The 18,217-nt window shown below is 55.6% G+C and overlaps 1 protein-coding gene across 2 annotated transcripts in view; it reads right to left on the bottom strand.

Moving 5' to 3' along the window:
• Positions 1-18,217, bottom strand: part of EML1 (EMAP like 1) — a 72,745-nt gene that overhangs the window by 40,247 nt on the left and 14,281 nt on the right. For both annotated transcript variants that reach the window (XM_060181035.1, XM_060181036.1), the window contains exons 2-3: positions 5,278-5,460; positions 2,401-2,530 (exon numbers count right to left, since the gene is read on the bottom strand). In XM_060181035.1, the coding sequence (XP_060037018.1) occupies positions 2,401-2,530; positions 5,278-5,460 (313 nt within the window). The remainder of the gene's footprint in view (positions 1-2,400; positions 2,531-5,277; positions 5,461-18,217) is intronic.

The raw sequence follows: 18,217 nt of genomic DNA, 5'->3' as shown, positions 1-18,217 counted from the left end.
CTGGCCACAGGCTTTCCTGCTAGTTCCAACAATGTGTATCAAAGGCCGCGGCCATCAACGTTTATTCCCAGCACTCGAAGCCAGCCACCTGCGCTCCTGGGGAGGGAGGGCGCCCCTCTGGGTGGAGGACTCTCTCAGCTCTGCTGTTTCAGTCTCTTTGGACGTTGATGCCTGAAGTCACCGCAGAGACCACTCTGGCCGATGGCTGCCCTGTTCGCCACGTCACCCTTGCACCCTCAGCGCTGTTTGTCACTCTCCCCGAGGGCACCGACGGCGACGGCTGGGAGACCACGGCTGCTCTGCTCTTAGCTGGGCACCGAGCGGTGAAAAGCAGGCAGTCTCTCTGCCCTAGCTTTGTGCTTTTGATCTCTCTTCTCCCAGCTCGGGCTGCAGGAGAGCTCCAAGGAGGAGGGGAGGAATGCGGGATTGTTTCTGCTTGGAGCCGGTGGGAAGGCTCTCCTATTGTCAGTCCCAGCGTCCCCAGGGCGCAAGGTGTGACCTGCAATGTCCTCTCCGGGATTTTAGGCTTTCTTTCCCCTGACTAATGGAAACAAAGCTTTTCCCAGGGATTCCAAATCAAGCCCCCGTTGGAAGTCTTAATTGGCAAACACAAAAGCACGCTGCTGGGCGCTGGACAGTTTCCAAAGGAGATTTTGTTCTTAAGCACCGGGTTGAAAACAGCCGGGCAGAGAGAAAACAAACAGGCCCATCCCCACCCCACAGATGTCCCAGCTCACGGCCTGTGGGACCTCTACAGAAACCCCTACACAACCAGATGCATATTTGAAATGCTTGGAAGTGGTTTCAACCCTGCTATTCTGCAGGCCCCAGTGCTTCTGATGTCTCTGCTCCAAGGTCTGTGCTAATGAGGGCTTTGCAGGAACTTACAGGGAGTAACAGCTCCTGCTACTGTTTGCACTTCCAACCGCCCTGCTGATGGATGGGAACTCACAGCCCCGGAAGCCAGTGACAGACGCCAGGGTGACAAGATGCATGAACCACTGCCTTAGCCCCCTAACTAAGAGTCCTGGACCTAGTATTCTCCGTGAGCTGTTAGACAGACATTGGTTTAATAGATGAACCGAACACAGATGATTTCAGTGCGTTAGGAAGGAAAGAGCCGGAAGGCTTCAGTGCTGCTGGGCACACTCACAGAACGCGCCCTCCCTGCCCAAGGTCCTGGAGCTGAGGACTGTCACTGCAGGGGACACTCAGGGTGCAGCAGGCATCTGGGCTGGGTGGCAGAAGACTCAGAAACCTGCTCACAGCACTAGGCCCGGCTCTTCTCCAGGGGTTCATCACTGTAACTGCATGCCACCCCCTTCATTTTATTTTATTCTTTAATTCTTATTTATCTATTTATTTTTGCCTCCAGGGTCATCGCTGGGGCTCGGTGCCTACACTACGAATCAATCCACTGCTCTTGGAGGCCATTTCCCCCATTTTGTTGCCCTTGTTGTTATTGTTGAGACAGAGACAGAGGAAGACAGACACCTGCAGACCTGCTTCATCACCTGTGAACTGACCACTCTGCAGGTGTGTGTGTGGGGGGGACAGGGGCTGGAACCGGGATCCTTACGCCGGTCCTTGAGCTTTGCACCATGTGTGCTTAACCCACTGCGCCACCACCTGGCCCCCCTTCTTTATTTTAAGCAGAGCTGGGAATGAACCCAGGGCCACATACGGGAGAGTGTGCCTTGATTGTGTGAGGCCCTGGGTTTGATCTCCCAAATGCACATAAAGCCATGAATGGTACTCTTGTCATGCGTGTAGCTCCAGGTAGAGTCTCAGCACTGCGTGTGTGTGTGTGTGTGTGTGTGTGTGTGCGTGCGTGTGTGCGTGTGCACGTGTGTGTGTGTGCGCGTGTGCGTGCGTGTGCGTGTGTTGGGAGGCGGGTGCTCTGGTACAAGGCAGACTCTGATGCGCAGGTGTCTCTCCTTCCCTCCCTCTGTTTCTCTCTTTCTCTCTCTTTTTTAAAATTTTTATTGTATTTATTTATTTACTGGATAGAGACAGAAATCAAGAAGGAAGGAGCTATAGCAAGGAAGAGAGACAGAGACACCTGCAGCCCTGCTTCACTCACAAAGCTTTCTTCCTGCAGGTGGGGACCGGGGGCTCGAACCTGGGTCCTTGCGCACTGTAACATGTGCGTTCACCCAGGTGCAGCACCCCGTTTCTCTATCTGAATGAGAAAAGGCTGATGTGCACAAAGTCCCAGCTCTCTACAAACACGGGAGGCAATGGCGCGGCATGGAGTTAGCCCCAGAGGCTTGTTACATCTGGGGGAGCAGCACAGGGCGGCTGTGTGCATCCTGTAGCCTCCTGCAGACCAGGATCCGGGAGGGGCAGTGGCTGGACACACAGCCGTCTAGCCGCCCTGTCCCGCCCCGCCTCGTTTACCTCTTGGTGGCCGTGGGCACAGCTGCTTTGGCCCCGGACGGGGACGGCAGGGAGCCGCTGGGCTTCTTCGGTAGGACGGTGCCATTGTTGACGGTGCTTCTCAGAGGCAAGGTCTGCACCAGGGGTCTCGCTGTAAGGGAAGCAGAGAAGGGGGTGAGAGCGCCCCTCCCGGGGCCTGGACAGAGGGCAGGCATCTAGGGTGGCAGGGCCAGCAGAGGCGCTCGGAGGGGGCAGCCTTGCCTCGTCCTGAGAATCGAGATCATGATGGACCATGGAGCTACGTGCGGGGAGGCATCCCTGGGCATCTGGGCAAAAACACAGGTGAACGCTCTGAGCTGGGTGTTCAGATCTGACGGCAAGAGTGCAGGCCACGAGAGAGAAAGACACACAGCTCAGACTTGAATGAAAATGAAGGAAATGGGGGGTTGGGCGGTGGCACAGCGGGCTGAGAGCACGTGGCACAAAGCACAAGGACTGGAGTAAGGATCCCGGTTCGAGCCCCCGGCTCCCCACCTGCAGGGGAGTCGCTTCACAGGCGGTGAAGCAGGTCTGCAGGTGTCTGTCTTTCTCTCCCCCTCTCTGTCTTCCCCTCCTCTCTCCATTTCTCTCTGTCCTATCCAACAACGACGACATCAACAACAACAACGATGACCACAACAAGGCTATATCAACAAGGGCAACAAAAGGGGGAAAAAAGGCCTCCAGGAGCAGTGGATTCATGGTGCAGGCACTGAGCCCCAGCAATAACCCTGGAGGCAAAAAAAAAATAAAAAGAAAGGAAATGGGCTGAAGAGATGGCTCAGCCTGGGAAAGCACAGGACTTGCGAGGCCGAGGCCCCGGGAAACCCAGACTCAAGCCGTCCGAGCAGTGCTCTGGTACTCTTTCTCTATCTTCTTTGATGGTAAAACAACAAACATCTCTAGGGGCCTGGGTGGTAGCACACCCGGTGAAGTGCACATGGTACTAAGTGCGAGGGATCATGCAAGGACCTGGGTTCAAGTCCCCACTCCCCACCTGCATGGGGGAAAATTCACGAGCGGTGAAGCAGGTTTGCAATTCTCTCTCTCCCTCTCTATCGCCCCTTCCCCTCTCGATTTCTCTGTCCTGTCCAATAAAATGGGGGGAAAATGGCCACCAGGAGCATTGGATTTGTAGTGTCGGCACCAAGCCCCAGGGATAACCCTAGAGACAAAAAAAAAAAATTCATCTCTTAAAAAGAACACTCCCCCCACCCCAAATCCACTAAAGAGGATGAAAAGATAAGTCAGAGGCTGGGAAAAAACCTGTGTAAGTCCCATGAGTGGCAAAGGATTTGTAGACAGAATAAATATATCTGAAAACTCAACCGAAAGAAAACAGCTCAAGGGTTGGGCGATAGCACAGTGGGTTAAACGCATGTGGCGCAAAGCACAGGGACTGGCGTAGGGATCCCAAGTAGAGCCCCCGGCTCCCCACCTGCAGGAGAGTGGCTTTGCGGGCGGTGAAGCAGGTCTGCAGGTGTCTGTCTTTCTCTCCCCCTCTCTGTCTTTCCCTCCTCTCTCCATTTCTCTCTGTCCTATCCAACAGCGGGCGACATCAACAACAACAATGATAAGCACTACACGGCTGCAACAACAAGGGCAACAAAAGGGGGAAAAAAAGGTCTCCAGGAGCAGTGGATTCATGGTGCAGGCACTGAGTCCCAGCAATCACCCTGGAGGCAAAAAAAACCAAAAACAAAACAGCCCATTAAAAAATGGGCAAGAGATCTGAACAGACACCTCCCCAAAGAAGACACACAGATGGCACGTAAGTGTGTGAAAGGACGCATGCAATTCAAAGCAGTGACAATTATCGCTGTGCGCCGGGCAGGGTGACCCAATGCCCACAGCTGGCCACAGCTCGGCCCGGGGTCTGCGCCTTCTCTGCCGGGAGAACAAACCGGGTGGGTGACACTCTGGGAGAGAGCGGAGGCCTCCTGGGAGGAGAAACACAAACCCAGACAGAACAGCCTGGGATTTACCCAACTGGTCCCAAGTATCGCGGGATGACATCTTTGATGTGAATTATCATGATGCTTGCGTATCGCGGTTATGGCAGATTTTATTCAAAATCCTGCAAGTATGGGCACCGCCAAGACATCCTTCAGTTGGTGAGAGGATTAAAAAAAAAAACTGTGAGATGACAGAAAAAGATTCAGGGGGGTGGGGAAAAAAGTGGCAGCCCAGGTTCGAACCCGGTTCCCACTGCATTGAAGGAGGCTTCCGTGCTGGGGTGTCTCTTTCCTCACTCTGCCTCCCTGAACCTGTCTCTCTCCCTCTCTCTGCTTGAAAGAGTCATCCAGCAGCAGTGGAACCCCAACAGTGACAAAACAACAACGACGACGACAATAATACATTGGAAAACAGAAATAGGGCCAGGCGACGGCACACCCGGTTAAGCACACGTAGTACTAACTCAAGAACCCACGCAAGGATCCGGGTTCGAGGCCCTGCTTCTCACCTGCGGGGGGGGGGGGGCGCTTCACAAGCGGCGAAGCAGGTCTGCAGGTGTGGCTCTTTCTCTCTCCCTGCCTATCTGCCCCCCCTCTTGCCTCAATTTCTCTCTGTCCTATCTAATATAAAGGAAAAAAAAAAACAGCCTCCAGGAGCCGTGGACTTGTAGGGCCGGTGCTGAGTCCCAGTGATAACCATGGAGGCAAAAAAAAAAAAAAAAAAGTTAAAAGACAGAAAAGAATTCTGTGCCGGCCCCGTGTTGTTCTGGGCAGCTGTGTGCGGACTGTGAAATGAGCCCCCATGTTTAGGGCAGCTAAGATGAGCCCCCTCACCCAGACACAGACACCCCCACAGGAGACTGGGTATGGGCTGGGGCCCCCCGCATGGCTGAGAGGGACCCACCTCTGGTCGGACCCTTGCGGCTGAGCACGGCCTGCTGCTCCTCGGCCGCGTTCAGCCTCCGCACCACGTCCGCCAGCGCCGACTTGAGCAGCTGGATGTCGTCTTCTTGCATCTGCACGCGCTGCTCCAGGGCGGCCACTCGGTCCGCCACCTCCATGCTGCTGGCCGCCGAGGCGCTGTCATCTGAGGGGACAGAGCCGGTGAGTCCCCACCCCCACCCCCCAACAAGCACACACACACTCACACAGCACAAGGCACCCGCTCTTCGGGACCCACTCGCAGCCCCATTCATCTGTTTTATTGTTGTAGTTATTATTGTTGTTGTCGTTGTTGGATAGGACAGAGAGAAATGGAGAGAGGAGGGGGAGACAGAGAGGGGGAGAGAGAGACAGACACCTGCAGACCTGCTTCACCGCTTGTGAAGCGACTCCCCTGCAGCAGGTGGGGAGCCGGGGGCTCAAACCGGGATCCTTATTCTGGTCCTTGTGCTTTGCGCCACCTGCGCTTAACCCGCTGTGCCACCGCCCAATTCCCCCTCCCTCCCTCCCTCCCTTTCTCACTTGCTTCCAGAGCCTTGTATATGCTTTGCACCATTGAGCTGTCTCTTTGTATCAATTCCTTTCTTTTTTTACTTATTTATTGGATAAAGACAGCCAGAAGTCGGGAGCTGGGCAGTAGTGCAGTGGGTTAAGCGCATGTGGTGCAAAGCGCAAGGGCCGGTGTAAGGATCCCAGTTCGAGCCCCCGGCTCCCCACCTGCAGGGGAGTCGCTTTACAAGCGGTGAAGCAGGTCTGCAGGTGTCTGTCTTTCTCTCTCCCCTCTCTGTCTTCCCCTCCTCTCTTCATTTCTCTCTGTCCTATCTGACAACAACAGCTATGACAACAATAACAACTACAACAAGGGCAAAAACAAGGGCAACAAAAGGGGAAAACTGGCCTCCAGGAGCAGTGGATTCCTAATGCAGGCACCGAGCCCCAGCAATAATCCTGGAGGAAGAAAAAAAAAAAAAGACAGCCAGAAGTCAAGAGGAGAGGGGGATATAGAGAGGGAGAGATAGAGAGGGAGAGAGAAAGAGAGACACTTGCAGCCCTGCTTCACCACTCAACAAACTTTCCCTGCAGGTGGGGACTGGGGACTTGAACCTGGGTCCTTGCACATTATGACATGTACGTTTAACCAGGTGTGCCACCACATGCCCCCCCTTCTGGTCAATTTACATATAGTTAAAGACACAAGGTAGTAAAGGGGGTGATGGGAGAGAGAGAGAGAAAACCAGAGCATCGCCCTGGCACAAGGGGTTCCAGGGATCGAACTCAGGACCTCACGCTTCCAAGTTCAGCACCCTGTTCACTGTGCCACCTCCTGAGTCTTACTCTATACTTTTAGAGACATGGGCATCAGAGAGAGACCAAAGCACCACTCTACCCCCCATGCGGAGCCCCCATTTCACCCTGGGTGCTGTTCACAGTGGCCCCATGTGTGTTGAGAAGGAGCCCCAGCTCACCCACTGAAGGCACTCTGCTGCTGCCAAGTCCAGGGCCCTGAGTGCCTGCACCCCACGCTGTGCCCCCAGAGGGAGAATGCCCATTGAGGGGTCGAGCAGGGCTGTGGGGGAGGCGTCAGGAACGCCGAGTCTCTGAGGGCGGCGGCGGTCACACGCACAGAGGCTGTGCTGAAGTCCCAGAACTGTTTGCACAATGTCAGCCCCACTGGATCTCAACGCGACAAACAAGGGCACTTCAGAGCGCCGGGGCAGGGAGCGACCCGGTGCCACCGAAGCTGGGTTTATTTCTGCTTGTTGGGGCTGGTTGCCACGGCGCCACTCCGTGTCAGCATAGAAGTATTTCCCTGAAAGCCTAGTGCTGGCTGCTCCCTGGACAAATGCCGCCAGAAGCTCCCAGGCTCCCGGGTGGGTGGGCGCATGGGGCATCAACCCACTGCCCCTTCGCCCTGGACGGGACAGGCTGGCAGAAGGACAGGGAGGCACCTGACTGCTGTCTTTCCTCGAGGAACAACTGAACAGCTGGGCAGAGTCTCCCAGGGTGAGGCGGGGTGGTGGCACACTCACTAGAGCACACGTGTTACCGTGCTTGAGGACCCAGGCTCGTCCCCATCTCTACTCACAGGTGTGTGTGTGTGGGGGGGTTCACACGCAGTGGAATGGAATAGCAGGTGTCTCTCCCCCTCTTTCTCCCCCATCTCCTCCTCTCTGCTTCTATCTGTCTCTCTCTCAACTCTGCTTCACACACTTCTCTCTCCCTCTCTTCTCCCAATATATATGTGAAATAAAAAGGGGAATAATGGTCTCTGGGAACAGTGACGTCCTGAAGGCATGGAGCCCCAGCCATAATCGTGGTGACAATTAAAAAGGCCTTCTGAGGTGGAAAAAGGGCAAGAAGGCAGTGAGGCTGGTGACACAGCCCTGGCCGGGACAGTCCCCTCAGGAAGAAGGCGGGCTCTCTCCCAGCTCCTGCGGCACTGAAGTCCTGGTCCCTGGACTCAGCCACTGGGCTCCAGCCCAATCCCCCCCCCCCATGGACAGCTTGGCCCCCAGGGACAGCCTCTCCTCCTTGTGTCACAGTGCCTGGTTTCCACCTGCAAGACAAGAAAGACCACAGCACAAGCCTCACTGGGTCACTGTCATCATCATGCAAAGTGTCAAGACACATTCTGCTCACTCCTAAGTCCATGAACTTTGGCATGAGGACATAGCTCAGTGGGCAGAGTGCACACCTTACCGCGCATGAGACCTTCGGTTCTACCCCCAGCACCACGTGTCAATGGTGAAGCAGACCTGTGGTGTCTCTCCCTCTCCCTCTCTCTCTCTCCTTTTTCTGCATCTGTCTCTGCCTCCCTCCTGTCTACTCTCTCTCTTTCTGCAAGATGACAGAATTGTAAAATCAGGCTGTGCAAGGCTCTGGTCTCATAACACAGACGGCATCTGGGGGAGAGGCTTGCTGGATTCCTGGAGTCACGCCTCTTCCGGTTTGGGTCAGGCAGAAAGCCAGGAGCTGCCGTTGGAACAAGCAGACAGAACAGGCACAGAGACTGCGTGACCCTCTCCTGGTCTGCACAGAGAGGTGTGGGCCGCTCCGAGGTCCGGTGACACCAGCCACCTCTCCCTGCCACCGTCCAGGTCATCTGCTCAATGAAACAGCCAGATTTCAATGAAACAGATCCTGGGCCGGGTCACTGCGCTCTCACAGGAGGGCCATGTTTGACATTAGAATACAGGCCCGCAACTAGAAAAATAAAATACAAACCTTTAGTTAGCCTTTAGTTAGCATACACTTAAGCTACTGTCATCAAAACGGTTGTGATTATTATTGCTGAGGAGAATTGCCCAAGAAGATCAAGTCTGCATAAAGATCCTGGTTCGAGCCCCTGGCTTCCCACCTGCAGGGAAGTCGCTTCACAGGCGGTGCAGCAGGTCTGCAGGTGTCTGTCTTTCTCTCCCCCTCTCTGTCTTCCCCTCCTCTCTCCATTTCTCTCTGTCCCGTCCAACAATGATGACAACAATAACATCAACAATAATATCTACAACAATTAAAACAGCAAGGGCAACAAAAGGGTAAATAAATAAATAAATATTAAAAAAAAGTCTGTGTCAAGAACTGGGTGATGATGCTTAACAAAGTAAGTGAAGAGACGAAGGAAGAACAGGATGGTTTCACTCAGATGTGGAATCTGGAGAACGGATACACATGAACTTGAGAAAATAAAGAAAGAGAAGCAAGCAAGCTGTTTCTAAGACTTATAAGAAGTCTAGTGGCTCTGTCACCTTTGGGAGGAGCGAGGGTGGGACACAGAGCTTTGGTAGTGGATGTGGTGGCTGTGGTGTGGGACTAGACCCTGTCAGCTTACAATCTGGTCACCCACAATTGATCACAAAGAAAAGACGAACAAATAAATAAGATACATAAAGATGTCTGTCTAGACAGACTCCAGACTGAGACTTCTGGGGCTTCTGCTCATTTCCTTATGGACACAGGGACCTGGCTACGCACAGCAAGTCCTGGGTCTCAGTGCAGGAGACGGGTAACTGGCCCCTTTACGGTGATAAGTGCACCCACTGGCCTGGCGGGTGAGGGCTCACCCAGCTGGCTGCCCTCTCTGCCCCCGACAGACCTGCAGGGCTGTGTCCCCCAGGCAGACTCGGTCAGGAAACCAGCTAGATGTCTACGGCCACCCCACCCTGAACACGCCCGACCTTGTCTGATCTAGGAGACCGGCTAGAGTGCTGGCAGGGTCCCTGCATTAGGACCCGGCCTCACGTAGCAGCCTGGAGCTGTCACTTACAGCTCTGGGACCTGGCTCGGTGGCATGGCTATTAGGAGATACTCACAGCGCCGGGCTGGGCCGTGCCTGCCTGCTGCCTGCTCACACAGTCCCTCCAAAGACGGGCCCGTGGGCTTTGTGCAGACCCAACGCCTCACAGACAAGCACGCGTCTCTTGAGCTGCACACAGGCACTGAGACGGCCCACACGAACATGCCTGGAGCGGTGAGACCGCAAATACAGGGGGGTCCGGGGTCTCACAAAGTGGGGGGGGGGCAGGAAGAAAGGAAGAGAGGAGTAGAGGCTAGGGAGAGGGGGAGGAAGAGGGAGTAGGGGCAAGGAGGGAGGGGTCGTCCACATAGGCTGTCCCGATTATCCACCTACTTTTCACGTCTATATGATGTAGAGCGGAGTTTCCGGGGTGTCCTCACCGCTGCCCTACAAGCATGGGGGGACCTGGTGCTCTGCTGTGAAGAGCTGCGTGCAGTCACCTACAACTCTGGGATTCTTTCAGCCAACTGCTACATACTGATTTGGGGGGATGGAGGCAGAGCACTGCTCAACTCTGACGATGCTGGGAACTGAACCTGGAACCTCTGGACCTCATGCGTGCAAGTCTGGTACTCTACCACTTCACACCCATGGACCTACTGACTTTTAACTTTAAATTAGATCTGGCCGGGGGGGTGGGGGGTCGGGCGGTAGCACAGCAGGTTAAGCGCCCATGGCGCAAAGCTCAAGGACCGGTGGAAGGATCCCTGTTCGAGCCCCCGGGCTCCCCACCTGCAGGGGAGTCGCTTCACAGGTGGTGAAGCAGGTCTGCAGGTGTCTGTCTTCCTCTCTCCCTCTCTGTCTTCCCCTCCTCTCTCCATTTCTCTCTATCCTATCCAATAATGACGACATCAGTAACAACAACAATGGTAAAACAACCAGGGTAACAAAAGGGAAAAAATGGCTTCCAGGAGCAGTGGATTCGTGGTGCAGGCACCGAACCCCGGCAATAATCCTAGAGGCAAAAAAAAAAAAAAAAGATCTGGCTGTCGAAACGGCAGAAAAAGGTCTTCCAGTAACCTGTCTGCCTTGATGTCTCCAGACGGCGGTAGAAGAGATCCTCACCCAGAGCCAGAACGCACATGGCTGACGTTGTGTCTGTCTGAGGTGTGTGTGCAGGGCCGACAGCGGTCGAAGGAAATGAGAAAGGGTCAACCTAGAAGCCGCCCCCTTTGTCCTGAGGTTCCTACTGTCCTCTCCAGAATTACTCAGAGCACTCAAAGCAGCACCCACACACACAGCACCTGTGTGTCTATTCTCCAGCCCCTGCTGGACGCCCCCAGCCTCAGAATCCAGGCCTTCCAATCTGGACAGCCTTCCACGTCGGGGCTGTCCTCACTGCACAGGTGACCCGGAGACCTTGGGTCTCAGCCCTCAGCTATGTGGCTGGGGAGGTGACTCGATGTCAGGACTGGCAGGCACAAGGTCCTGGGTTCGGTTCCTAGCACTGCATATACTGGAATGCAGTTCCCTCTCTCTCCTCTCTCTTTCAATAAGCATGCAGACGCGTCTGTAAAGAAATAGAGCACATGGCCAGATAGTGGCCAGACAGTCCGCCCCTCTCTCTCCCATGGAACTGCCCATCTACAGGACAAGGGTTACTTCCTTGTGCGGTATGGGATTCTCCCACCATGCCTCCTTTTCCAAAACACTGTCCAGAAAAGCAAGTCTCGTGGTGAGGCTTTAGTGTCTTCGGGTCAGTCATAGTGGACATGGCCACGCTATGTCCTGCAGCAAGAGAGATGTCACAGCGGCAGAGAGATGGGGAAGCTGCCGTGGCTCGGGTGGGGCTTTCAGCCAAGGGCACCTCCACGATGCAGCCCTCTTGGGTTTACTGCTCTAATGCATTGTGCCCTCCTCTGATCATCTGGCCAGCCAGGACCTCAGAGCCTCCTCAGGCCTGGGCTGGACCTCCGAAGGCCACCAGCAAACCTGCCCCAGGTGGGGTGAAGGTTCACAAACCTGAGGGTGAGAGACTCCACCACGGCCCTCAAGCGAGGGTCAAGGAATGCAGGAGCACTGCCGGCCCTGAGCCTCCGGGCGTAAGAAAAAGGGTCTGGGGCCTGTCAGGGGCCTTGGCTGATAAAACGTGGTGTGTGTGTGGGGGGCGCTGACTAACACACACGCTCCCCTAGGAGCCGCCTGTGAGTAAGCTGACGCTGGATGGCATGGAGTCTCCTGATTTATTTTCCTTTACTTTGATGGAATCCTGGGGGATGAACCCGTAGCACTGTGCGTGCACAGTACTGCTGGGGGGAGAGAGAGAGAGAGAGACCACAGCATCCACAGAGCTGCCTGGGTGCTGTCCACAAGCCTCCCATGTGTTGTTGGCGATCAAACCTGCTCAGCACCCAGCACCACCCCCCCCAACCTGGGCTGCTCAGTCAGCAGAGGCGAGACTGGCCCAGCACAGACGCAGACAGAGATGCAGAGCCAAGTTCCCCGCCCGCCCTGGCTTGGCGTGCCAAAGACAGGCTGAGGCCGTGACAGGTGCAAGCTAGCACTGGACAAACCTGTGTCCCAGCCCAGGTGAGGAGAGACGTGCAGGGTTTCAGGTGAGCTTCCAACTCGCGTGTGATACACTGGGCACAATGGAGGGAGCGAGGGAGGGAGGGAGGGAAGGGGAGGAGAAGGGGGAGAAGAGGGAGGAGAAGGGGGAGGAGAGGGAGGAGAAGGGGGAGGAGAGGGAGGAGGAGGAAAGGGAGAGGGAAGGGGAAGAGAAAGAGGAGAAGAGGGAATAAAAGGAGGGGGGAAGGGAGAAGAGGGAAGAGGAGGAGAGGGAGGAGAACCAAGAGGAGGAGGAAGAGAAGGAGGAAAAAGAGGAGGAAGAGAAAGAGAAGAAGCAGGAGGAGGAGGATGAGGGGGAGGAAGAGGAAGAGAAGGAGGAAGAGGAGGAGGCAGAACCTTGCACAGGGCCGGCAGACACTCCCGGGTGCAGCCTGCCAGCTCCAGGCCCTGCACCACATGGGAGCGGCAGCCTCGAGGAAGCTTCACACCCAGCAGCACCGACTTCTCTCTCTCTCTGCCTTTCCCCTCTTCCTCTTTTTCTTCCTCTCTGACACTGAAAAGAAAATGGAAGGCAAACAGTAAGAAATCAGGCTCCCCCAGGAGGAGGGACAGCTTAGGTCAAATGCCCCGGCCACAAAATAAAAATGAAAAAAAATTTTTTTCTCTAGTGAGAGCAGCCATAAAATCCTCCATCTGGGAGGTGGCGCAGCGGGTTAAGCGCAGGTGGCGCAAAGCACAAGGACCGGCGTTAGGATCCCGGTTCGAGCCCCCGGCTCCCCACCTGCAGGGAAGTTGCTTCACAGGTGGTGAAGCAGGTCTGCAGGTGTCTGTCTTTCTCTCCCCCTCTCTGTCTTCCCCTCCTCTCTCCATTTCTCTCTGTCCTACCCAACAATGACTACATCAATAACAACAATGATAATAACCACGAGGTTTAAAAAAAAAAGGGGGCAACAAAAGGGAAAAATAGCCTCTAGGAGCAGTGGATTCATGGTGCAGGCACCGAGCTCCAGCGATAACCCTGGAGACAAAAAAAATCCCCCAGCCGAGTCTCAAGGAAACGTGCTCTCTACTTTGCCTTGAAATTAAACCCTAATTCCATTTTGTGCCTCCCCACCATCAAGTCTGGCCTGAAACCCCTGAACATTCTGGGAATGTTCGGTGCTAATCACTTTGACGGTGAGCATTTTCAGCATTCTCTCTCTCTCCCTCCCTCTCTCTCTCTCCCTGTGCCTCACTCTCCATGGTTTTGAAGCCCACAAGAACACCTCAATAGACCTGAATCCCACCCCTGAGAGACTCTGTGAGGACAGTGTGGATGAGAGAGAAGGGAGGAGCGAGCCCGCCAGCTCCAGGCCATAAAAGGAGAGCTTAGCACTGAGGGGTGTGGAGGGGGAGCCTGCAGAGGCTGTGCAGGGGGGAACCAGGGGCTGACCAGGACTAGCCCCAGCCAGTTCACACGCGGCAGACCCAGGGGCTCCCCTGCCACCCGGTCCAGAGCTGCTTTGCTCTGCCCTTTAAGTGACTTTAACAGCACCTAGAAGGCAGGGCTAGTGAACTCTGACTTGAGGAGAAAGAGGACCGTTTATAATGCAGCCATCTGGGATTATCACACATGACAGTCCGGTGGTGTCAAGTGGTTTCTAGTAAGCTCTGCCTCTTCTGGCTTTAGCCAGGGAAAAATCAGGGAGAGCTTCTGGGAGGAAGGGATTAAAAATGATGCCTGGACTGTACCACCTGCATGGTGTGGTGTGTGTTCTTTCTTCAGAGCAGGGGACCCTCTGGGAGAGTCCCGTGTCGCCCCTCTGCTCACCTGTTCACTGCCCCCTCCACTGGCGGGGGAGGGGGGCAATGAGGGTGTCGGGACTCCTTTTCTGGGGCTGCTCTTGTGTCCCGCCAAGGCCATGGTGGGCAAGAGGCATTCAGTAAACATGCCAGGAAGCCCACGGGGCCCCCTGTCCCTGGCTACACTCGTCAGCACCCCGGCAGATGCCAGGGGCCCTTCCCAGCACTTACTCAGGACACCCCACCTGCAAGGGAGAAGCTTCACAGGTGGCGAAGCAGGCCTGTAGGTGTCTCTCTTTCTCTCTCCCCCTCCTCTCTCAATTCCTCTCTGTCCTATCCAATAAGATAGAAAAAACAGCTGCCAGGAGCAGTGGATTTGTAGTGCCAACACTGAGCCTCAGTGATAACCCTGGGGGCAAAAAAAAAATGCTACAGTGCGATTCTGCACAGGTGGGTCGAGCCGGGAGCCCAGGGCCCACTGCACCCAGTCAGCATTTTGAGTCACTCATCATCTTCCAGATGGAAGGGGACAGTGCCAGCCAGTGGCATGGCCTGGGCATGGCGGAACAGTGAGGAGGGAGGAGGGGCTGCCATGTGAGCATCCTGGCCGGCTCTGAGGCCGCAGCAGTGACTGTGTTACCTGAAACCCGGTCTCCTTACAGATTTCCCTCCCGGGAGCTCCCTGTCCCCCCACCTCACACAATCCCCACCACAGAGGCAGTGCAAACGGTCTCGTCTACGGAGCAGACCAAGAGGAGATGCCGGCACCCATGGGGACCCAGCAGAAAGCCGCTCCCAATGCTCCCCGCTGACCCTCCCAGCCACCAAGCTGCCCTCAAGTGTGCCCCCGGGGCAATCTTTCCTCGGGCCACAGAAGGCCTGATAAAGAGCAGTGTGGGCCTGCTACGAGAGATCAGTGTGTGCTCATCTCCACAGAGACACGCAACAAGAAGCCATTGTGGTGGGCAAGGCCATTGTGGCTCTCCTGAAATAAAGCAGCGCTCACCCGACACAACAAAGGGCTTGTCGCTGCCTGTGGGCTTTGTTTCTCAGACAGGATGCTCTCAGTTCAAGCCCTGGATCCAAGCTCACAGATGTTAAGGTGACAAGACAAGCCTCAAACAGAGCTGAGTGTGGGCCCTTCAGGAAGGTTCTAGGGTCAAACAAGGCCCACCATTGAGTGCAGGCTCTGTCGCTCCCTGGCTGTGCGGCTCCAGCCACCGCCGCCCCCATTCTCACACTTGACACGGCTGAGCCCCCAGCAGCCCCCCACCCCATTCTCACACCTGACACGGCTGAGACCCCAGCAGCCCCCACCCCATTGTCACACCTGACACAGCTGAGCCCCACAGCATCCCCCACTCCATTCTCACACCTGACACAGCTGAGCCCCCCAGCCCAGCCCCCACCCCATTCTCACACCTGACACAGCTGAGACCCCCAGCCCACCCCCACCCCATTCTCACACCTGACACAGCTGAGCCCCCCAGCCCACCCCCACTCCATTCTCACACCTGACACGGCTGAGCCCCCCAACAGCCCCCCACCCCATTCTCACACCTGACACAGCTGAGTCCCCCAGCCCAGCCCCCACCCCATTCTCACACCTGACACAGCTGAGCCCCCCAGCCCACCCCCACCCCATTCTCACACCTGACACAGCTGAGTCCCCCCAGAAGCCCCCACCCCATTCTCACACCTGACACGGCTGAGCCCCCCAACAGCCCCCCACCCCATTCTCACACCTGACACAGCTGAGCCCCCCAGCAGCCCCCCACCCCATTCTCACACCTGACACAGCTGAGTCCCCCAGCCCACCCCCACCCCATTCTCACACCTGACACAGCTGAGCCCCCCAGCAGCCCCCACCCCATTCTCACACCTGACACAGCTGAGTCCCCCAGCAGCCCCCCACCCCATTCTCACACCTGACACGGCTGAGCCCCCCAGCAGCCCCCCACCCCATTCTCACACCTGACACGGCTGAGCCCCCCAGCAGCCCCCACCCCATTGTCACACCTGACACAGCTGAGCCCCACAGCAGCCCCCACTCCATTCTCACACCTGACACAGCTGAGTCCCCCAGCCCAGCCCCCACCCCATTCTCACACCTGACACAGCTGAGCCCCCCAGCCCACCCCCACCCCATTCTCACACCTGACACAGCTGAGCCCCCCAGCCCAGCCCCCACCCCATTCTCACACCTGACACAGCTGAGCCCCCCAGCCCACCCCCACCCCATTCTCACACCTGACACAGCTGAGACCCCCAGCCCAGCCCCCACCCCATTCTCACACCTGACACAGCTGAGCCCCCCAGCCCACCCCCACCCCATTCTCACACCTGACACGGCTGAGACCCCAGCAGCCCCCACTCCATTCTCACACCTGACACAGCTGAGCAAGGCCTGGGAATTACAAGAGGGAGTCCTCAGGACTCCAAGTCACCTGGTCCCTTTGGGGTGGGTGCACTGATGGGGGGGGACTTCACCATCCTCCGTGAAGCAAGACACAGCCACGGTCTGGAAAACAGCCTTAACTTAGGCTGCATTCTGAACACAACCCATCGTGGAACCCAGGCCTTGCCTTATGGATTTCTGACCTTTCTAACAAAACTGGTGTCTCTGAACTGTGTGTGTGTGTGTGTGTGTGTGTGTCTGGGGTCTCACACAAAGGCAATTCCACTACTTCAGGGTGACTTTTTCATTCAGACAGACAGACAGACAGAGAAAGGCAGAGACCCCAACATGCCAGGGTTTCTTCTAGTGCCAGAGCACTTCCCATGCGGTGCCAGGGCTTGAACTCAGGCAGCACAGACGCAAGGCTCATGCCCTACCCAGGGAGCTATCTTTCTGGTCCCTGAAAATTTTTTTTCAGGGAGGTGAGTATTTATCGAAATAAAATAGGAACAGGAAAGAGGGAAATACATGCATAGACACATATGAGAGAGAGAAGCACACGCTGTGGTTGTTTGTTTGTTTTGTTTGTAAAGACAAACGTAATAAATAAATTAATATAAATGAAGACAGACTTTAGCCCGGAGTCCTCCTAGGGCTTTTCCATCTCTGGATTCCCGTGAGGAATACAAGCATCTCTATCCTTTCTCCCGCTCTTCAGGGTTTGGGGAAAGATCAGCAGCGCTCAGCAGTTAGCATGAGCAAGTGTGAATACTTCCCTAGTCTACAGTTTGAATCTAAATCCTGTCGACACCAAGTCCTTCATTGGGACCAGCCTAAGGATACGCGGAGTCTCTAGCCTCCTGACACAGCCGTCTCTCAGAAGACAGAGATGAGGGGCCGGGTGATGGCGCACCTGGTTGAGTGCTCATGTTATATAGTGCGCAAGGACCCAGGTTCGAGCCCCCGGCTCCCCACCTGCAGGGGAGTCGCCCCACAGGTGGTGAAGCAGGTCTGCAGGTGTCTGTCTTTCTCTCCCCCTCTCTGTCTTCCCCTCCTTTCTCCATTTCTTTCTGTCCTATCCAACAATGACGACAACAATAATAACTACAACAATAAAACAAGGGCAATAAAAGGGAATAAATAAATAAATATTAAAAAAAACTTAAAAAAAACAGAAAGAGTCTACAGCCCTGCTTTTTGGCTCTGAGGAAAGTCGGATGAGCCAGGCAGCTGACTCCCTTGCCCTGCTTCCTCTGAAGCAGCGGGTCTCTTGCTGAGATCATCTCTCTCGAGTCGAGAAACATCAGTTAACAGAGTAGCTACTTCACACCACACAGAACTGGTTCAGCCTGGCAGAATCCTCTTTCTGGGAACAAGACTGATCACCTTTCCCCGAGAAAGACAGCTCAGCTCAGGGAGATTCCTGGCTGGCGCTGAGACTATTTCTGGGGGTGGGTGGAGGGGGAGGACCCAGTTCATGCCCTCTCAGGAGAGAGCTGTAGAGACGGCTGGTGGCTGGGCAGCTCTCTGGGCAGAGATCACCTGCCCCGTGCCCCTCCTCGGCCCCCTCCCCTGGGAAGCCCTGGGTCAGAGAAGAAAATCACCACACTTGGAAACACTTCAGTCCTCCACTTGCTTTCTGAGCCAGGCAAGAATGCTTAGTAAACAAAAAGCAACTTGCATCTGAGTGGCTGGTGCTATTGGCGCCTGGCGGGAGGGGGCTCTTCCTGCCTCCACCAATGGCTTGTGTTAGTGCTTTGGTCCCCAAATCTCACTTCCCGAGAGCACACCCGAGAGGCTCAGGGTTCAATCCCCAGCACCTCCTATGCCAGACCTTAGTGTCACTCTGGCTTCTCTCCCTCCCACTCTCTCCTCCTCTCTCTCTCTCTCCACCCCCACTCCCCTCCCATGCCCTCCCTCTCA

The sequence above is a fragment of the Erinaceus europaeus genome, chromosome 22 (assembly GCF_950295315.1).
Source record: "Erinaceus europaeus chromosome 22, mEriEur2.1, whole genome shotgun sequence".
In the NCBI taxonomy this organism is placed as follows: Eukaryota; Metazoa; Chordata; class Mammalia; order Eulipotyphla; family Erinaceidae; genus Erinaceus; species Erinaceus europaeus.
This window is presented reverse-complemented; position numbering and strand designations above follow the sequence as displayed.